Genomic DNA, 18,394 nt, shown 5'->3' on the forward strand with positions numbered 1-18,394 from the left:
GAGCACGTTATTTCGGGACCTTCTAGTCTTAGAGTTACCTCTATGGTACAACGGTACTAATTTGTATGTCTGTCTGTGCTATAATGGATCATTTTATGTTCCAATTGCACAATTCTACCGGCAGAGGGACACAACAACGCCATCTGTTATTTTTGCTGCGAACCTCGAAGCATCCTCCAATTCGTCACAGATGGCATTGTATATAGTGAATGTATGTAAAATAAAGAGCCTAACTGCGAAAAATGCTCATCTTAAAATATTTTTGCAAAAGTTTTTTTTTACTGTATGTTTTAGTTCGTCTTATTGTTATCATGAATGTGAATATATTAATTTTCATTTTCTGCATAAAATCAAGCAGCATTACAGTAGTTTATTTCAAAATTGAGACATTGAAAAATAAAAAGTTTGTCTAGGACCTTTGCGTAGTTGCAATCAAATATATACCGATTAACAGCTAAGAATCAAAATGAACAAAACCAATCCGAGCTGAAATTCAAGAGTGTGGAAAGTCGTCGCGTGACAATGGCACATTTCTGCTGTGTTTGCGGTATTAAAAGGCATGCATCGACAGAAAAAATACGTTTGCATGCCTTTCCGAAGGAATCTGACCGGTTGTCAGTGTGGTTATCAAACCTAAATTTGGATAGAGTTCCTGATAATATTTTGGCAGCCCGAATCTGAAGCCAGCATTTCAGCAATCATCAATATGAAACAACTGTTTATCCTAATGGTAAGTAAAGCCAGCATTTCAGCAATCATCAATATGAAACAACTGTTTATCCTAATGGTAAGTAAATGTACGGCATCGCTCTAATTTAAAAAGCTTTAGAAAATGTTCATTTACTTAGGGGAAATGTTGGCTTCGGCAATATCTTAACCTATTATCACAGACAAACAGACATAACACATTGTATATTTCTCACTGTAAAACATCGTCGCTAAAACATTACCGCCATCTGTTGAGTACACTGTGGTGGGTAGTACACTGAACAGATGGCGGTAGTGTGTAAACGTCAAACGCAAGGGAATTGACTATGCGCGCCACAGGTGGCGGTACTACCAACTACGATACTTTTAAATTGACCGTTAAATGCTTGATCGATGAACAACTTGCAAGTGTTATGTCTGTTTGTCTGTGCTATTATCGTCAAGGGGTAAACAAAGTCCTAGAGCACTCAAATTTGGCCAATAGTTGCTCTGAAACACAATGTATCCACATGCGAAAATTGAGCTCTCAAGGACGTTGTTTACCCCCCCTGACGATAATAGGTTAAGGTATTGCCGAAGCCAATTTTTCCCCTATAGGCGATTCATTTACCAGACTCTCATGTAACGCTTGTCCCGATATCTATTTATTTATTTATTTATTTATTTATTTCGTCAACCAACGTAGACTAGTACAACTAATACAGTTTTGTTTTCTTAAATATACATTTATATAAAAAAAAGTAGTGTCAGCTTTCTTGTCTTTTCTTTTATGAGTTGTTATTTCTTATGGAATAAAAATATTGCTTTAGTTTATGCCGAGACATTGTAAAGTCAATGGTTTCGCAGTGTTTATTGTAAGAGGCCATCATGCGGTTTAATGGCCCATATTTTGCATAATTTGTGCGATGATGTTTTATGGTAAATAAATTTCGATTTCGGAGTTGCCGAGTGGGTGCATGGAAATTTAATTTTGATAAAAGTTCTGTTGAGTCAATTCGCTGCGAAACGATATCATTTACAAATGAAACCATTGCATATTCACGACGCTCTTTTAATGTTTGTATGTTTATAAGCATGCAGCGTGCTTCATATGATGGAAGAGGAAATGAAGTCCAACCGGTACGTTAGAAGCGTTAGGTTCCTATAGTTGTGTATTGAGTCTCCATGCACAACTATAGGAACCTAACGCTTCTAACGTACCGCAACTATAGGAGCGTTTCCCCTAATAGAAATTGTTTTTGTACTGATTCTAATCTTTCTTCGTGCGTGATTGAAAATGGAGACCATACAATGCTGCAATATTCCAGTATTGACCTCACATAGGCAATATATAGTGTTTTAATTGTGTAAGGGTCCTGAAAGTTATAGCAAAAGCGCTTGATAAAGCCTAGCATGTTATTTGCCCTGTGAATAATTGTATTGTAATGGTCTATGAAAGTTAGCTTAGAGTCTAAGATAATTCCTAAGTCCCTAACTCTTTCACATTTGTCTACAGTTTGATTTCCTAATGCAATTGAAATATTTGAAGTTGTTCTTTTTCTACTAAATGATATTAAGTTACATTTTTTTACATTCAATTCTAGTAGACTTTTTTTGCACCATATGTAGAATATTTGTATTTCATTCCGGAATATATTGATGTCTTCTTCATTTCTTATTTCCAAAAAGAGCTTCATGTCGTCGGCATAAATAAGCAATTTAAGTTTTTTGAGAATGTAAGATATGTCGTTTACGTATAGAATAAAAAGAAGAGGTCCCAAATGAGAGCCTTGGGGGACGCCTGAAGTGACTTGAATTGGACTCGATTTCTATCCGTTGAATTTAATTATTTGTTGGTGGTTAGTTAAATATGATTCAAGCCATTTTAGGAGCCCTGACTCAATTCCAATGTTTTGCAATTTAAAAAGTAGCATTGGTATGTCTATGCGGTCAAATGCCTTGCTAAAGTCTGTATAGAGAGCTTCTACGTGGTTTCCATTATCCATTGCATTCAATGAATAGTCTATAAATTCAAGTAAGTTGGTCGAGGTCGAACGACCCTTGAAAAAGCCGTGTTGCATGTCAGTAATTCTATTTTTGATTTGGAGAAATAATTTTTCGTTGATAATTGACTCGAACAGCTTAGGAATGCAAGAGATAATGGCTATACCACGATAATTACGTACGTCAGATTTTCGACCAGATTTAAAGATAGGTACTAGAAATGAGCTTTTCCAAATTTTAGGGAAGGTTCCGGATTCCAGGGACATATTAAAAAGCCAAAACAATGGAGCAGTGAGTTCCATTGCTAGACATTTAATAAATACTGGAGGAATTCCGTCAGGTCCAGGACCTTTTGAGGCATCTAAATTTTTTAAAGCCTGCAAAATGTCCTGCACTTGAAGTTGATTGAGACCAATGTCCCTTGAAAATTCTGGATAAAATGCAAAATAATCGCGGTCACGATCTTCTTCAGAAAATGTCGTATAAATTTCTTGAAAAAATTTTGCGAATAGATTACAGTTTTTTTTCCGAACTATCACCAACATTTTCGTCTAGATGCATTATTGAAGGAAAATTGTCAGATTTTAATTTCGTTTTTACGTAATTAAAGAAGTTCTTCGGACATGACTTTATTTCACGTTCAGTTTTTGCATTATATTCTTCAAATGCAGTACTGATAGCTAAATTCAGTTGATCGCATAGATCCAAATAAATTAATAAATTATTACTACTATTGTGTTTTTTATAAATTTTATGTGCTTTTTGCTTCCGATTTTTCAAGTTTTTTATTTGTCTGTTAAACCAGACTGGATTTTGTGTGTTTCTGTTACGTCTTTTTTTCTTCAAAGGTATTTCTTCCGAAATTATTTCTGTGAAAATTTTGTAGAACACGTCTATACCAATTTCGACATTTCCTACATTCCTTAAAATTAATTGCCAATTGACACTGTTTAATTTAAATTTTATTTTTTCGTAGTCTGCTAATTTGTATTCAAAGACTTCTTCGTATTCGCAGTCGTTGGGTCTTTGGTTTTCATGCACGCTTCATTTTTCCACAGTGGATTTAGTGATTCGGTCACACAGAAATCTACATAAATATTCGTTAGTAAAAAGTCCAAATAGCAATTTTGTTGGTTTTTGATGTGGTTAATTTGGTTCAGTCCTAAATTAGCAGTTTTGTCAAAAATGAACTGCAATGTTTCATTATCCCCAACGACTGGGAGTAAGATACATTCATTTTCAGAGTCCAAAATGAAGTCAGCATGGCGTTGATTAAAGTCTCCATAGATGTGAACGTTAACCTCAGGAGGAAGGTCAGATAGAATTTGTTCAGCACTTTGGAAGAAGGCTTCATAAGTGCTTTTATGAGCATGGTCTGGTGGAAAATACACTGAGGCGAACACGTGCGTTTCACCGGCTATGTGTGATTTCACCCAAATATGCTCAAATTCTGTAAATTTTGGTGTAAAGCTAATTTCTGAGTTAAAATTGGCCGAAAGAGCTATAAGAACTCCACCACCTGACTTCTTCTGTGTTGCATGAAAATTTCTGTCGTCTCTGAATACATTAAAGGCATTTCCAAAGATTTCTTCACTTTTTACGCTTTCGTCCCAGCTTGTTTCAGTTGCCAGAATGACCGAAAAGGATGAGCATAATAAATGTTGATAAATTTTCTTCATTTTAGCTGGGCTTTTCATGCGATTGAAGTTTTGACGATAAATCAAAATTTCAGTCGCATTCTGTCTGTGTGAAGAAATTGTTGGAAATACGTCGGTTGATAAAGTATGGTCATTGTTATTATTAGTTACCTCAGTCTCATGCCGAGCATCGTTATATAGAAATAATGAGTCTTCCTCAAGGTGCGTCAGCGGCGTTGAAAATTTACAGGATTGTAAAATTTGAGGGCGGCCTCCCTAGTAGATTGTAGCCGTTGCGTGCGTTCACTGGACAGGAATGTACGGTAGGATTGCAGGTCTGCCAAGGCGTCGTTTCGAGTAATTCCAAGTTCTTCATGGACGTCCAGGAAAATTTCGTGCAGGAGATTTCTGTCTTTTGGTAGTCCTTCAGCTGCTAGCATTAGAATAGCACTGGTTTTGGTGATTCCGCGAATACATGTTGATGATGGCTGGTCATGCAGAAAGGAGAGGTAGGTCCGAACAATGTCCATAATTTTCGGGTCCCTTAGACGCGCCTTCAGGAAGCGTTGGTCGCCAGTTACGGACTGTTCAGTAAGTCTCACTATTGGCGGACGCATGGGGTCCAGAAGAGGAGGGTGTTCTCGCTCAGTTGGTTTTTCAGTTCGATAAGGGTTAATAGTTTCCCCTTTTTCGAAATTAATGAAATTTAGTCCGCTTTCTTTGGGTGGCCGAGAAAATTGTATTCGTGCAGCAGCCAAAAGTTCTTTATCCAAAGGTAATGCAGTGCTGTTGTAGAGATGGCTGCTTCGGGTCCTGTTGTTGTTGTTGTTGTTGTTGTTGTTGTTGTTGTTGTTGTTGTTGTTGTTGTTGTTGTTGTTGTTGTTGTTGTTGTTGTTGTTGTTGTTGTTGTTGTTGTTGTTGTTGTTGTTGTTGTTGTTGTTGTTGTTGTTGTTGTTGTTGTTGTTGTTGTTGTTGTTGTTGTTGTTGTTGTTGTTGTTGTTGTTGTTGTTGTTGTTGTTGTTGTTGTTGTTGTTGTTGTTGTTGTTGTTGTTGTTGTTGTTGTTGTTGTTGTTGTTGTTGTTGTTGTTGTTGTTGTTGTTGTTGTTGTTGTTGTTGTTGTTGTTGTTGTTGTTGTTGTTGTTGTTGTTGTTGTTGTTGTTGTTGTTGTTGTTGTTGTTGTTGTTGTTGTTGTTGTTGTTGTTGTTGTTGTTGTTGTTGTTGTTGTTGTTGTTGTTGTTGTTGTTGTTGTTGTTGTTGTTGTTGTTGTTGTTGTTGTTGTTGTTGTTGTTGTTGTTGTTGTTGTTGTTGTTGTTGTTGTTGTTGTTGTTGTTGTTGTTGTTGTTGTTGTTGTTGTTGTTGTTGTTGTTGTTGTTGTTGTTGTTGTTGTTGTTGTTGTTGTTGTTGTTGTTGTTGTTGTTGTTGTTGTTGTTGTTGTTGTTGTTGTTGTTGTTGTTGTTGTTGTTGTTGTTGTTGTTGTTGTTGTTGTTGTTGTTGTTGTTGTTGTTGTTGTTGTTGTTGTTGTTGTTGTTGTTGTTGTTGTTGTTGTTGTTGTTGTTGTTGTTGTTGTTGTTGTTGTTGTTGTTGTTGTTGTTGTTGTTGTTGTTGTTGTTGTTGTTGTTGTTGTTGTTGTTGTTGTTGTTGTTGTTGTTGTTGTTGTTGTTGTTGTTGTTGTTGTTGTTGTTGTTGTTGTTGTTGTTGTTGTTGTTGTTGTTGTTGTTGTTGTTGTTGTTGTTGTTGTTGTTGTTGTTGTTGTTGTTGTTGTTGTTGTTGTTGTTGTTGTTGTTGTTGTTGTTGTTGTTGTTGTTGTTGTTGTTGTTGTTGTTGTTGTTGTTGTTGTTGTTGTTGTTGTTGTTGTTGTTGTTGTTGTTGTTGTTGTTGTTGTTGTTGTTGTTGTTGTTGTTGTTGTTGTTGTTGTTGTTGTTGTTGTTGTTGTTGTTGTTGTTGTTGTTGTTGTTGTTGTTGTTGTTGTTGTTGTTGTTGTTGTTGTTGTTGTTGTTGTTGTTGTTGTTGTTGTTGTTGTTGTTGTTGTTGTTGTTGTTGTTGTTGTTGTTGTTGTTGTTGTTGTTGTTGTTGTTGTTGTTGTTGTTGTTGTTGTTGTTGTTGTTGTTGTTGTTGTTGTTGTTGTTGTTGTTGTTGTTGTTGTTGTTGTTGTTGTTGTTGTTGTTGTTGTTGTTGTTGTTGTTGTTGTTGTTGTTGTTGTTGTTGTTGTTGTTGTTGTTGTTGTTGTTGTTGTTGTTGTTGTTGTTGTTGTTGTTGTTGTTGTTGTTGTTGTTGTTGTTGTTGTTGTTGTTGTTGTTGTTGTTGTTGTTGTTGTTGTTGTTGTTGTTGTTGTTGTTGTTGTTGTTGTTGTTGTTGTTGTTGTTGTTGTTGTTGTTGTTGTTGTTGTTGTTGTTGTTGTTGTTGTTGTTGTTGTTGTTGTTGTTGTTGTTGTTGTTGTTGTTGTTGTTGTTGTTGTTGTTGTTGTTGTTGTTGTTGTTGTTGTTGTTGTTGTTGTTGTTGTTGTTGTTGTTGTTGTTGTTGTTGTTGTTGTTGTTGTTGTTGTTGTTGTTGTTGTTGTTGTTGTTGTTGTTGTTGTTGTTGTTGTTGTTGTTGTTGTTGTTGTTGTTGTTGTTGTTGTTGTTGTTGTTGTTGTTGTTGTTGTTGTTATTGTTGCAATTGCCAATAGTGTAGTTGTTACTACCGCTGTTTTTGTTGGTATTGTTGTGGGGGTTGTTACTTGGTTTCTTTTCTCGTTTTTTGCGCCTAAGTCTGGCTTTTTCCTCATTTTTTCCTGGAGACGGCGGAAATGTTGCTTGGCGTCATATTCTGTCCAGTCACGCTTCCATGCTTTTTTATTTCCCAAGATTCGCCAGCTGGGGGCTGGTTCGTCAATTGTGTAATTCTTGGAAATGATGTCGGCTGGTGTTGAAAGAGATTTTGCCATTTCTTCTATGTGAGATTTTATTTCACATGCTAGAGTACTTTGGGAGTCCGCTAACTCATTCTTGAGTGTGGAAATTATTGCAGGTAGTTGGTTAATTGAGTGCGTTGTTGTTGTTGTTATTGCCGCTACTGCTGCTGTTCCCGCTGATTTGGCTGCCGCTTTTACAGCTGTACAGGTGTCCGCCGAAGGTGTGTCCAGAATTGATGAAATTGCATTTTTCATTTCAACAGCAATAAGTTTGTTGCTGCTGGTGACGGTCGACATGCTACGCTTAATATTGTCAAGCATTTCTTCAATGTGTTCAAGCACTGCGTCATGCGTCGCACAGTTTACATGTTATTTTTTGCAACTATAGTTTAGTAAACGAAAAGTTACCTGTTTCTAAGTAGCACTCCAAGCAAAGCAATATGGCAGCTGAATTTCCCTATCCTGCAGGGCATGTGCAAGTAGATTTGGAAATGTTTGCGATTGCGAGCTCAACTATTACGCAGTATAATACTTGCTTCTTCATCGCAGCCTTACAAAAGCTGCGAACTTGAAGACCTCCCGCAAATGTCTGAAATTGCGTTTATTTTAATGTTTAAGCTATACCCAAGTAACAATTTCCAGTTGAAGAAACGCTTTCGTTTTGATTTTGTTCAGCTGCATGTTGAATAATAATTGCACAATGTGTTCACCACAACTTTTATAAAACCCTTGTTTACACTCGTTTGGAGAACCTATACAACTGCAACACAAAGGTATTGTCTAACGTATTCAGTAAAACGTTTGCCTAAAATCAATTTCTTGTTGAAGAAACGCTTCCATTGTGATTTTATTCAACTGCATGCTGAATAATAACTGTACAATTTGTTTATTACAACTTCTGTAAAACTCTTGTTTACACTGGTTTGGAGAACCTGTTCAACTACAGCATTATATGTCTACGCGGTATAGGAGTAGACGCAACTTTTATACAACGTTTATAGATACATATTTAAACTCAAGCTTTATTATTTTGGTGAAAGCTCTTATACAACGTTTGTAGACACTTCTTGACAGCTGCTTTGAAATTTAGTAGAGAGTAAACCTGAGAGGCGTTTGTTGCACTCTTTTATGACTCCTAAATAATCATTGAACAGCAAGCGGTGAAAAGCGTTTACAGCACTTTTCAATGACTCCTTAACAACCGGATAGAAGCAACTTTTATACAACGTTTATAGATACATATTTAAACTCAAGCTTTATTATTTTGGTGAAAGCTCTTATACAACGTTTGTAGACACTTCTTGACAGCTGCTTTGAAATTTAGTAGAGAGTGAACCTGAGAGGCGTTTGTTGCACTCTTTTATGACTCCTAAATAATAATTGAACAGCAAGCGGTGAAAAGCGTTTACAGCACTTTTCAATGACTCCTTAACAACCGGATAGAAGCAACTTTTATACAACGTTTATAGATACATATTTAAAATCAAGCTTTATTATTTTGGTGAAAGCTCTTATACAACGTTTGTAGACACTTCTTGACAGCTGCTTTGAAATTTAGTAGAGAGTGAACCTAAGAGGCGTTTGTTGCACTCTTTTATGACTTCTAAATAATCATTGTACAGCAAGCGGTGAAAAGCGTTTATAGCACTTTTTAATGACTCCTGAATAACCGTTGTGTAAGTACTCACAATATTCACAGATTAAAATTAATTTAACAATTGTTGTGGTACGCCACAATAATTGCTTGTACAGTTTTTATTAATTTAATTTATTTGTGCACATTGACAAAATATGTAATTATGCCATAATTCACATTCTGTGATCATGGAGGAAGTAGTAGTAACTAGCATCGGTTTAATCTTTGATTGATATTCTTTCAATTAATCTCCCTAATAATTAATTGAGAGAATTTATCTAGAAATGTTATCGTTGATTATATGATATATGTCTTAAATTAATGTTAGCATTTATTAATAAACACCTATATATATAATTTACCTCTACTCCACCGAGGGTTTCTCGAAGCAAGATTCGAACTCATGATCCCGGATTGCCAGCCGCTTCTGTTTCCATCTGCTCTATTCTTGAATACATATTTTGATCATATGAGAGAAGTATATGAAGCTCATCTTGAGTGACTTCTCTTGCAGTCGAATAATCATTGCCTTATGGTCATATAAACGTGCCTATCACTTGTGCTATTTTTAGCAACAAAATTGTGGTTGGTGGTTGGTCGAACGTAAACAATCATTTAAGAGTGCTCCAAGCAGCTTTTGAAGCTTTTAACCAAATGGCAATACAACTACATTCTTGTTCAACTCTGGAAGCTATTATTCAACGTTTGATCAACTCAGGTGTTCTATAAGAGTTCCCAATGGTTTGTTTTGATGCGTTTATTCCACGTTCTATATAGCTCTTGTCAATCGGTTTAACTAAGGTGCTATAAAAGTTATCGTAGGTCTTATAAAGCATATAGTTAAACCAAACGTAAACAATCATTTAAGAGTGCTCCAAGCAGCTTTTGAAGCGTTTAACCAAAAAGGCAATACAACTACATTCTTGTTCAACTCTGGAAGCTATTATTCAACGTTTGATCAACACAGGTGTTGTATAAGAGCTCCCAATGGTTTGTTTTGATGCGTTTATTCCACATCCTATATGGCTTCTGTCAAACAGTTTAACCGAACGTAAACAATCATTTAAGAGTGCTCCAAGCAGTTTTTGAAGCTTTTAACCAAATGGCAATACAACTACATTCTTGTACATTCTTGTACAACTCTGGAAGCTATTATTCAACGTTTGATCAACTCAGGTGTTGTATAAGAGCTCCCAATGGTTTGTTGTGATGCGTTTATTCCACGTTCTGTATAGCTTTTGTGAAGCAGTTTAACTAAGGTGCTATAAAAGTTATCGTAGGTCTTATAAAGCATATAGTTAAACCAAACGTAAACAATCATTTAAGAGTGCTCCAATAGCTTTTAAAACTTTTAATCAAATAGCAATACAACTACATTCTTGTTCAACTCTGGAAGCTATTATTCAACGTTTGATCAACTCAGGTGTTTTATAAGAGCTCTCAATTGTTTGTTGGGTATACATTATTCACAAGTACCTACTTTTCCAAATCCAACTTGTTGCAAATGATTCGCCACATGCAGTTTTCGGAAACTGTTGAGCGCATTACGTAGATGGAAGAACCAACAATCAATACGAAACTAACGATTTTAAATTGGCTCACTACTTGACTAGCCTATTGGTCCCAAGCAAATCGATTAACGTACCCCATTCTAGTCAAAATTCTAGTACTACACAATGTTTGTTTTGATTCGCTATGAAAGTTTGACAGATAAAATGAGGGGTTATTGGATTTTCCTATGTTTCGAGGGGTGAATCGATTAGCTTGGGACCGAAGATAGTACCAGAGCTGAGCCAAAAAGTTGAGCACGTTATTTCGGGACCTACTAGTCTTAGAGTTACCTCTATGGAAGTGCTGCTTCATGGTTTCAAACGTTAGTCACTTAAGCTGTTCAGTCGGGAGGTCTGCCATCGCATTATATTTCTTCATATTCTCAAACGCGCTACTATCTGCTGCAGGAACTGGAGGAACAGCAACAAGAGTTGAGTTCAGGTTGTGTTTGTTCCAATTTTCGAACCTAAAAGTACATTTCATTGTAAAATATGGACTAAAATTTTCATTAAACTATCACTTACCTTTTCTCAAGCACTTTTTTATTTCCTGTTCTTTTTGCGCCCAGTGCAGCAAGCTCATCACGCAGAACTTTTACGGTTTTTTGGTTTAATTCCATTATTATTTGAAGTGATATTTGGTCCCGAACGTGCAAAACGATGCACCGGTAATGCACAAGATTTTTGTTAGTAAACAAAACCAGCTGATCGAAATCAAAATGTCATATACATTTGACGTCCGTCGAGTGTGTTTGACAGAACATGTCTATGCTGACGCCATTTCTGAGATATTTTGGTTATTTGGATGATGATTTCAGAAAAATTCAGGGAACTCCAGAAAAAAAAGCAGGAAAGATTTAATGATGTTCAACAAACTTTACGGAATAACCGAAGCGTTCAGGGAACTTTCAAAAACTTCAAGAAAGTTCTGAAACAGTTTAGTCAACAATCAATATGAAACTAACGATTTTAAATTGGCTCACACCTTTAGTAGCCTATTGGTCCCAAGCAAACGATTAACGTACCCTATTCTAGTTGAAATTCTATTACTACACTATGTTTGTTTTGATTCGCTATGAAAGTTTGACAGATAACATCAGGGGTGTGTGGATTCATGCAGAACATGCAGGGGTGAGTGAAATAGCTTGGGACTGCTTGGGACCGTTGTTCTGGTACTGAGTGAGCCAAAAATAATAATGATTTTCTTCGGGACCCAGTGGTCTTAGAGTTACCTCTATGGTTTAGTCCAGTACATTGGGGAAGATTAATGAGCTTTAAGTCGAGGGGAGTGACACATCTAAATCTCAAGTTTTGATGCTCAACAAATCTCACACTAGCGAATCTATTTTCGAAAAATCTTCTTTCATTTGTCGCATCTACTTGCATCGCGCATCATCTTTTTGCAGGAAATCTTCAGAATCGTCATCAATCTTCTTTCTATCTACTCAGCGTGCGCGCAGCTAGCCACAGCAAAACACAATCTTTTCTGTATCGTAGATAGAGTCGTCCCCCTCGCTTTAAGTGTAGGTTCCGAGAACTTCAGGTAAGTTCTATGAACTTCAAGAAATTGTTGTGAAAATTGTAGATGAAGATCAGACAACTTCATGACAGTTTCAAGAAAATTCTAGAAGACCTTTACAAAGATTTTTAGGTTAGAGAGCTTCGGGAAAATTCTGAGAATTTCACGGACATCTGGAAAATTCTGGAAACTTGAGGGAAAAGTTCCAAAAAGTTCTGAGAACTAAAGGTCCGTTCAATCAAGTTCATTTTAATTGTAGGAACTTAACAGATTTTCCAGGAACAAAGTCCAGAAAGAAGTTAAGAGTCCCATGAACGACAGAAAAATTGCGGGAACTTCAATGTTGTTCCAATAACTTTTGGAAAACTATGAAAACTTTATGCTAGTTGCATTAACATTAGAAAAATTGCGAGAATCTTCAGGAAGATCCGAGAATTTCATGGAAATTCTAAGAATATAAAGGAAGGTCCAAAAACACGAAGAACAACTAGGGTGGACAACCCCAAGAATTGTGCCAAATTTGATCGAATTTGGTTACGATCTGGATTTGCGGGAGAGCTTTATAATTTGTATGGGAACATGTATGGGAAACGGTCCGAAACTGTTCTATTGCTTGTCAAAAATTCACAAATTGCTACAGTAAAGCTTTGTTGAAGACCACACATCGGTTCGACATCTGTGCAAAATGTAACTGTTATTTTTTTTTACATAGGAAATAAGGGTAATACCTGTGGGAGGATTCCCATCAGACCGAAGCAAAAACTCCTGGAACAAATGACCGAAAAAGGGAATTCAGAGCGGAGAAACAACTATCACACGTGAAAGATACTTTGCGGAAGAACATTTATTGCATTGATGATTACAAGAATAAAAAAACACTGAACTGAAACATCATTTGACAGTTGCGCAAAGTTACTCGTATAGAAAGGTATAATACATCATAATCCAATGTATATCTGTCTTCAGGTGAGCATAGTATCTCTTCTACACTCCTCAATGAACACGGAGTTCTAGTTTCGCAGGCTGACACGCTTCAGCTGTTGTCCGAACTTGATTGCTCCTAGAGGCTTAGTTAGGACGTCTGCCACCATGAGATCCGTCGGACAGTAAACCAATTCCACTGCATCCTGGTCACTCAAATCTCTGATGAAATGTTGCTTTGTGTCGATATGCTTTGACCTTTTGCTAGTGCGCTCCACCCGAACAAAACTGAGACAGCTTTGGTTGTCCTCGAATACAGGCGTAGCTCCCTGAGGAACCTCCCTAAGGTCCGCCAGTAATTGTCGAATCCAGATGAGCTCTTGGCATGTGTCGCTCAAAGCGACATACTCCGCCTGCATTGATGACAGGGTCACACATGATTGCCGGCGACTCACCCAGCTGATTGGTCCCGTCCAGTACAGGAATATGATCCCGGTTGTAGATTTTCGGCTGCTGTGATCACCAGCCCAATCGGCGTCAGAATATCCCTTCAGCTACCATGCTTCTCCCGGTCCGAACACCAGCTTCAACTTCTTGGTACCCTTGAGATACCTCAACACGCATTTGGCTTCTTTCCAGTCTTTAACGGTTGGTTGGCTAGCTCTACGATCCAGAAACGAAACACTAGTAGCAATATCCGGCCTTGCGTTTACCGAAATATATAGCAGTGCACCAACCAAGCTCCGGTACCGAGTAACTTCATCCAATGGCTGGCTCTCCTCGTAACGTACGTATCCAGGGTCGATAGGCGTCTTACAAGCGTTGCAATCCTTCAGGCCGAACTTATCTACCAAACCTTCGATTTAGCCCGTCAACTGCAGACTATAACAGCCATCTTCGCGTCGAATCTCTTGTCCGAGAAAATGCTTCACCATGCCGAAATCTGTAATGTCGAAACACCTTCGCAGCAACTCGAACGCTTCTGCAATCTTCGATGCATCCTTGCACCCGACCAACAAATCATCGACATAGACGAGAAGATTGATCAGATCCTTACCATCGCGCCGAACATACAGGCACGCATCGGACTGACACTGCTCGAATCCCAGTTTCACCAACACAGCATGAATCGCACGATTCCAACAGCGCACAGACTGTTTAAGTCCATAGATACTTCTTCCCTAATAAATTTGTTATGGTTATTTTGCTTAACGACGTGTTTGGGGTATCATCCAAACCATTTGTGGAAAAGTTCGACTATTTGGGTTATTGTTCGTTTATGGTATTTGTTTATTAGGGTTTGCAGTTTATACACACATAGTCTTTTTTCTTCGCAACCTCGTAACCCGGTGGCTGCCGCATATACACTTCTTCTTCAATTTTCCCGTGAAGGTAAGCGGTTTCAACATCGAAATTATGCAACAACATCCCGTTATTTCCCGCCACAGCCAGTACCGTACCGGAACAATCTGGAAGTCTCAGTGAGGAAACCGGAGTGCCACAGGGTTCGCTGATCGCGGTCACCCTCTTCCTGGTGGCCATGAATGGGGTTTTTGACCAACTACCCAAGAACGTTTACATCTTCGCCTACGCGGATGACGTCCTCATTGTAACGGTGGGTCCCACCCTGCAGAGGACGAAACTGAGAGCACAAGCGGCAGTCTCCTCGGTGGTTAGATGGGCTGACTCTGTTGGTTTCCAGCTTTCCGCCGGCAAGAACGTGCGCTGCCATATATGTACCACCAGGCATCGCAACAACGGACAGACCATCAAGATTAAAAAACAAGCAATACCAACCCTTAAAAACCGTGAGGGTCTTGGGAGTGCTCATCGATCGGAATTTATCCTTTGAGCCGCACTTCCAACAAGTAAAGAAGGACTCTCGCAGTCGGTCCAACCTGATTAAGACCATTTCCCGCCCTCACCGATCCAACAACCGCGAAATCCGCTTCCGCGTAGCTCGAGCCATCATCGACAGTCGCCTACTGTACGGTGTAGAGATTACATGCCTTGCCGCCGAGAAAGCCATCCAGATTCTGGAACCGGTGTACAACGGCTACGTTCGAACAGTCTCCGGGCTCCTGCCCTCTACCCCGGCCGACGCTGCATGCGTTGAAGCCGGTATCCTACCTTTTCGGCTCGTTTTCACCGCAGTTATTGCTACCAAATCCGCTGCCTTTCTCGCTAAAACGTCGAGAAACAGCAGGATCGTTCTCCTCGACGAGGCGAACCGACTCCTCCGCACCGCCGCCGACGTAGATCTCCCTCCAGTGGCCAGGAACCTCGGTCGCTCTAAGTTTTTATTGAGTACCATTGCAACCAACGCCAGGGAGGCAGCTGCCACACACGGACCCTACCTATCGACCCATCAACTCATAGACCGGGGACCAATGGCTTTACTTCCCTTCCTAAGGAAGGCGTGATCAGAGATGTTATGCCTCAGAAAATCCCGACAGAGCCGACTGTAATTGAACCCAGGCCCTTAGGAGTGAGAGGCAGTCACGCTTACCACTACACACCCAGCGCCGTTGTGAAGATCGATTGGAATAAGCAAATTGACAGAGGTTTTCTTTCTCCAGAGTCATCGAAACAAAAGCTTTATTACCTACACGTATTTTTTTTATGTGATGGATGATGATGTGATGAAATCCTAAATCTAATACCATACACACTTAGCACAGACAAACAGACATAACACTTTGAATATTTATCACTGTAAAACATCGTCGCTAAAACATTGCCGCCATCTGTTGAATACACTGTGGTGGGTAGTACGCTGAACAGATGGCGGTAGTGTGTAAACGTCAAACGCAAGGGAATTGACTATGCGCACCACAGGTGACGGTACTACCAACTACGATACTTTGAAATTGACCGTTAAATGCTTGTTCGATGAACAACTTGCTAGAGTTATGTCTGTTTGTCTGTGCACTTAGTATTTTCTACCGAGCTCGGCTGTGCAAATCTCGGCAAAAAAAAAAGTTTTACTGAGATCTCAGCAAACATTTCATTTGTTTGCTGGGATTCAGCTAAGCATTATCCGAGACTCAGCAATCAAATGTCACTTTTGCTGAGATCTCGGTGAAACTTATTTTTGACGAGATTTGCACAGCCGAGCTCGGTAGAAGAAAAAACTAATTGTGTATATGGCTGACTATAGGCTGATTGAATAAGTCTTTTCATTTCAGAAATTGCGAAACAAAAAAGTTACTTCGGCGATGGTCACTTATTAGCTTTGGCACCGATCTACGATTACAAATCTTCACTGCTAATTGGCAGTCATTTGACCTTCTGCTTCTCTCCCACTGCCAGAACCTTCCGACGCTGACCGAACATGTGCAGGTACATATACGGGAACATCGGTAGGTATCCGATGCACATCATCCAGACAAAGTAGTAGAACGAGAAGCTAAAGTTGAACCGGTTGGGCATAGATATGCTCCACATATCCGTTTCGCGGAAGTACGGTTGAGCCCAGTAGAAGCAAAGCAGTTCACCGATGAATCCGAATGGGTACAGGGGAATGAAGATGGTGTACCGTAGCCAGGTCAGGAAGCGAGGAACTTTGGGTAATGCGAGGTGGAGAACGTAGTAGCTGTAGCGGATGATTTCCATCAAACTCCAGCAGAAAATGGCAATCGGGAGTCCCGGGGATACCTTGCCGCCCGGAGTTCCTTCGAGACCTGCGACGACAACCATACAGCGTCCGAATACTTGCAGCAGCGTAAAAATGGGATTGCTCGGAACCAGACGGAAGAGGGCGTGGAAGAACTAGAAATCATAGATAAAGTTTTTAACAGGTTCAAAGTTCGACGATAAGATGGAGAATGTTACCTCAGCTATGGCGAGCAATTGGAAAAAGTAAGTAGCCTGACCAACACGATCCCACAGGGTGGTCGCAGGTTTTCCCTCCAGGAATACATGCATCACGAATTGTACGAATATGTAGAACCATCTAAAAACAATCTGGATATCAGTGTTTCAGATTACGGCACATAATGGACTTTGGACCTACCCTAAGAATTGCACCGAGTTGTAGAGAATTAAGTACAGCTTAATTATTGCAGATGGTTCTTTTCGTTGACTCGCCATGATAGAGACTAAAGCCCTTCCACCAGTGTTCGGCAGGAAATGATATTCAGTTTCGAAATTAATGAATAATTGATGTCCCAAACAATTTCTACTATCGACAAGCAGCAAACAATTGCCGGTATCACCTCGGGTATCACACTAAACAACAAATGCAACAAAAACAAGCTACCAACATTACCAGCCAAAAGTCTCATTCATATAACAACGTTCATCGCATTCATCCGAGGCGAGTTCATCCCGATGCAAACATCACAATCGACCGTTCGATCGTCGTCGGTCACTGTCTGTCAAATCGTCATCGTAGTCAAGATGGGAGCGAGCACCATGACTGGAAAAATTGCCGTCGGATTTACGGCGTCCGCGTTCCTGTTTATCCTGATTGCGTTCTGCTCGCCGTACTGGCTGCAAACCGATGGAAAGCTGGCCAATCCCAAGTTCACCAATTTGGGTAAGTAGGTAGTTCGATAGAGGCGGGCTCTGGTATCCGTACTGCGCAGGGTGTGTCATTTATCATGGTTGTTTGGATGCATCAGTGGATAGGAGGGGATCGGAAAAGATTATTTGAAAGAAGGCAAAGTCGGACGCAGTGCTGAGGGAAATTAAGGGGCTGAGCGTAAACAAAACAAAGGTGTTTTGTTTATGCTCCTGGTGGAATGTTTGGTTGTAATTGTTATTTTGCATTTTAGGGCTGTGGGAGTTATGCTTGAACGATTTCCAGGATATTCATCGCTTTTACGATACCCGCTTCAGCGGGTGCATGTGGATATTTGAGGAGGAGTACTACATACTGAATGACTACATCCTGCCGGGATTCTTCGTTGCGGTGCAGTTCTTTTTCACGCTCTGCTTCACGCTGCTCCTCATGGGATGCATTATGACGTTGTTATTCCTGGGCTGTTCCAAGGATAACGAACGCTACATAATGCTGCTGCTGACGAACGGGACGACCATGGTAGTGGGAGCCATCTCTGGATTAATTGCCGTTCTGACGTTTGGATGCAACGGGGACAGTCGAGACTGGATGCCCAACTGGGAACGGAACGGCATGGGATGGGCATTTGCGCTGGGAGTGGTCGGAGTGTTTCTGTTATTCCCTGCCGGGATCCTGTTCATCGTGGAAGCCAGACGGGCGACCTACCGTCGATTGAACAACATTGCCAACGCTGAAATGGCCGCCTATACCATGGACGAGCGGAAGTACCGTGGAGGACACACGGACATATAGGGGTTTTTTAGTTTTTGTTTTGTTTTACAAACTAGACGTAAGAGAAGCAATCTCCTAGAACGATGTAACGAACGAATCATCAAGCGTAGGGTAGAGTTTAACCTAGGAAAGCGTAACATTCCGTCCAGATCGCGGCGTTGGCGATCATTTAATTAAGAAATGCGCATTTATGCCCAAATAAAGAGTATTTTTAGAATACTGCATCGTAGATGAAGTCGGAAAGAAAGCCTTGC

At 39.6% G+C, this 18,394-nt stretch overlaps 2 protein-coding genes and 1 pseudogene across 2 annotated transcripts; 1 reads left to right on the plus strand and 2 right to left on the minus strand.

Annotated features, from left to right (window-relative positions):
* Nucleotides 1–7,600: 7,600 nt before the first annotated feature.
* LOC135702560 (uncharacterized) lies at nt 7,601–11,024 on the minus strand (annotated as a pseudogene).
* Nucleotides 11,025–16,012: 4,988 nt separating this feature from the next.
* LOC135702440 (very-long-chain (3R)-3-hydroxyacyl-CoA dehydratase 2-like) lies at nt 16,013–16,994 on the minus strand. Its single transcript, XM_065223476.1, has 3 exons — nt 16,860–16,994; nt 16,679–16,799; nt 16,013–16,615 (listed from the first exon to the last, which is right to left on the minus strand). Exons 1-3 carry the CDS (start codon nt 16,934–16,936, stop codon nt 16,124–16,126), a joined length of 690 nt encoding a protein of 229 aa, XP_065079548.1. The 5' UTR covers nt 16,937–16,994; the 3' UTR covers nt 16,013–16,123.
* A 221-nt stretch (nt 16,995–17,215) lies between these two features.
* Nucleotides 17,216–18,359, plus strand: kune (kune-kune). The gene is made up of 2 exons (XM_065223477.1): nt 17,216–17,384; nt 17,623–18,359. The coding sequence occupies exons 1-2, from the start codon at nt 17,246–17,248 to the stop codon at nt 18,159–18,161; spliced, it is 678 nt and encodes a 225-aa protein (XP_065079549.1). The 5' UTR covers nt 17,216–17,245; the 3' UTR covers nt 18,162–18,359.
* The last annotated feature ends 35 nt before the right edge of the window (nt 18,360–18,394 follow it).

Source organism: Ochlerotatus camptorhynchus, unplaced genomic scaffold (assembly GCF_037179485.1).
Source record: "Ochlerotatus camptorhynchus isolate MF236.1 unplaced genomic scaffold, CSIRO-AGI_Acam_v1.1 ptg000193l, whole genome shotgun sequence".
Taxonomy (NCBI): Eukaryota; Metazoa; Arthropoda; class Insecta; order Diptera; family Culicidae; genus Ochlerotatus; species Ochlerotatus camptorhynchus.

What these genes read in the sequence shown, in the direction of transcription:
- kune (XM_065223477.1), top strand. Translation starts at nt 17,246, where the DNA reads ATGGGAGCGAGCACCATGACTGGAAAAATTGCCGTCGGATTTACGGCG. An exon ending in TCCCAAGTTCACCAATTTGG is followed by an intron (nt 17,385 to 17,622) that starts GTAAGTAGGTAG and finishes TTTGCATTTTAG; the next exon opens with GGCTGTGGGAGTTATGCTTG.
- LOC135702440 (XM_065223476.1), bottom strand. Translation starts at nt 16,936, where the DNA reads ATGGCGAGTCAACGAAAAGAACCATCTGCAATAATTAAGCTGTACTTA. An exon ending in AACTCGGTGCAATTCTTAGG is followed by an intron (nt 16,800 to 16,859) that starts GTAGGTCCAAAG and finishes GATTGTTTTTAG; the next exon opens with ATGGTTCTACATATTCGTAC. An exon ending in AATTGCTCGCCATAGCTGAG is followed by an intron (nt 16,616 to 16,678) that starts GTAACATTCTCC and finishes TATGATTTCTAG; the next exon opens with TTCTTCCACGCCCTCTTCCG.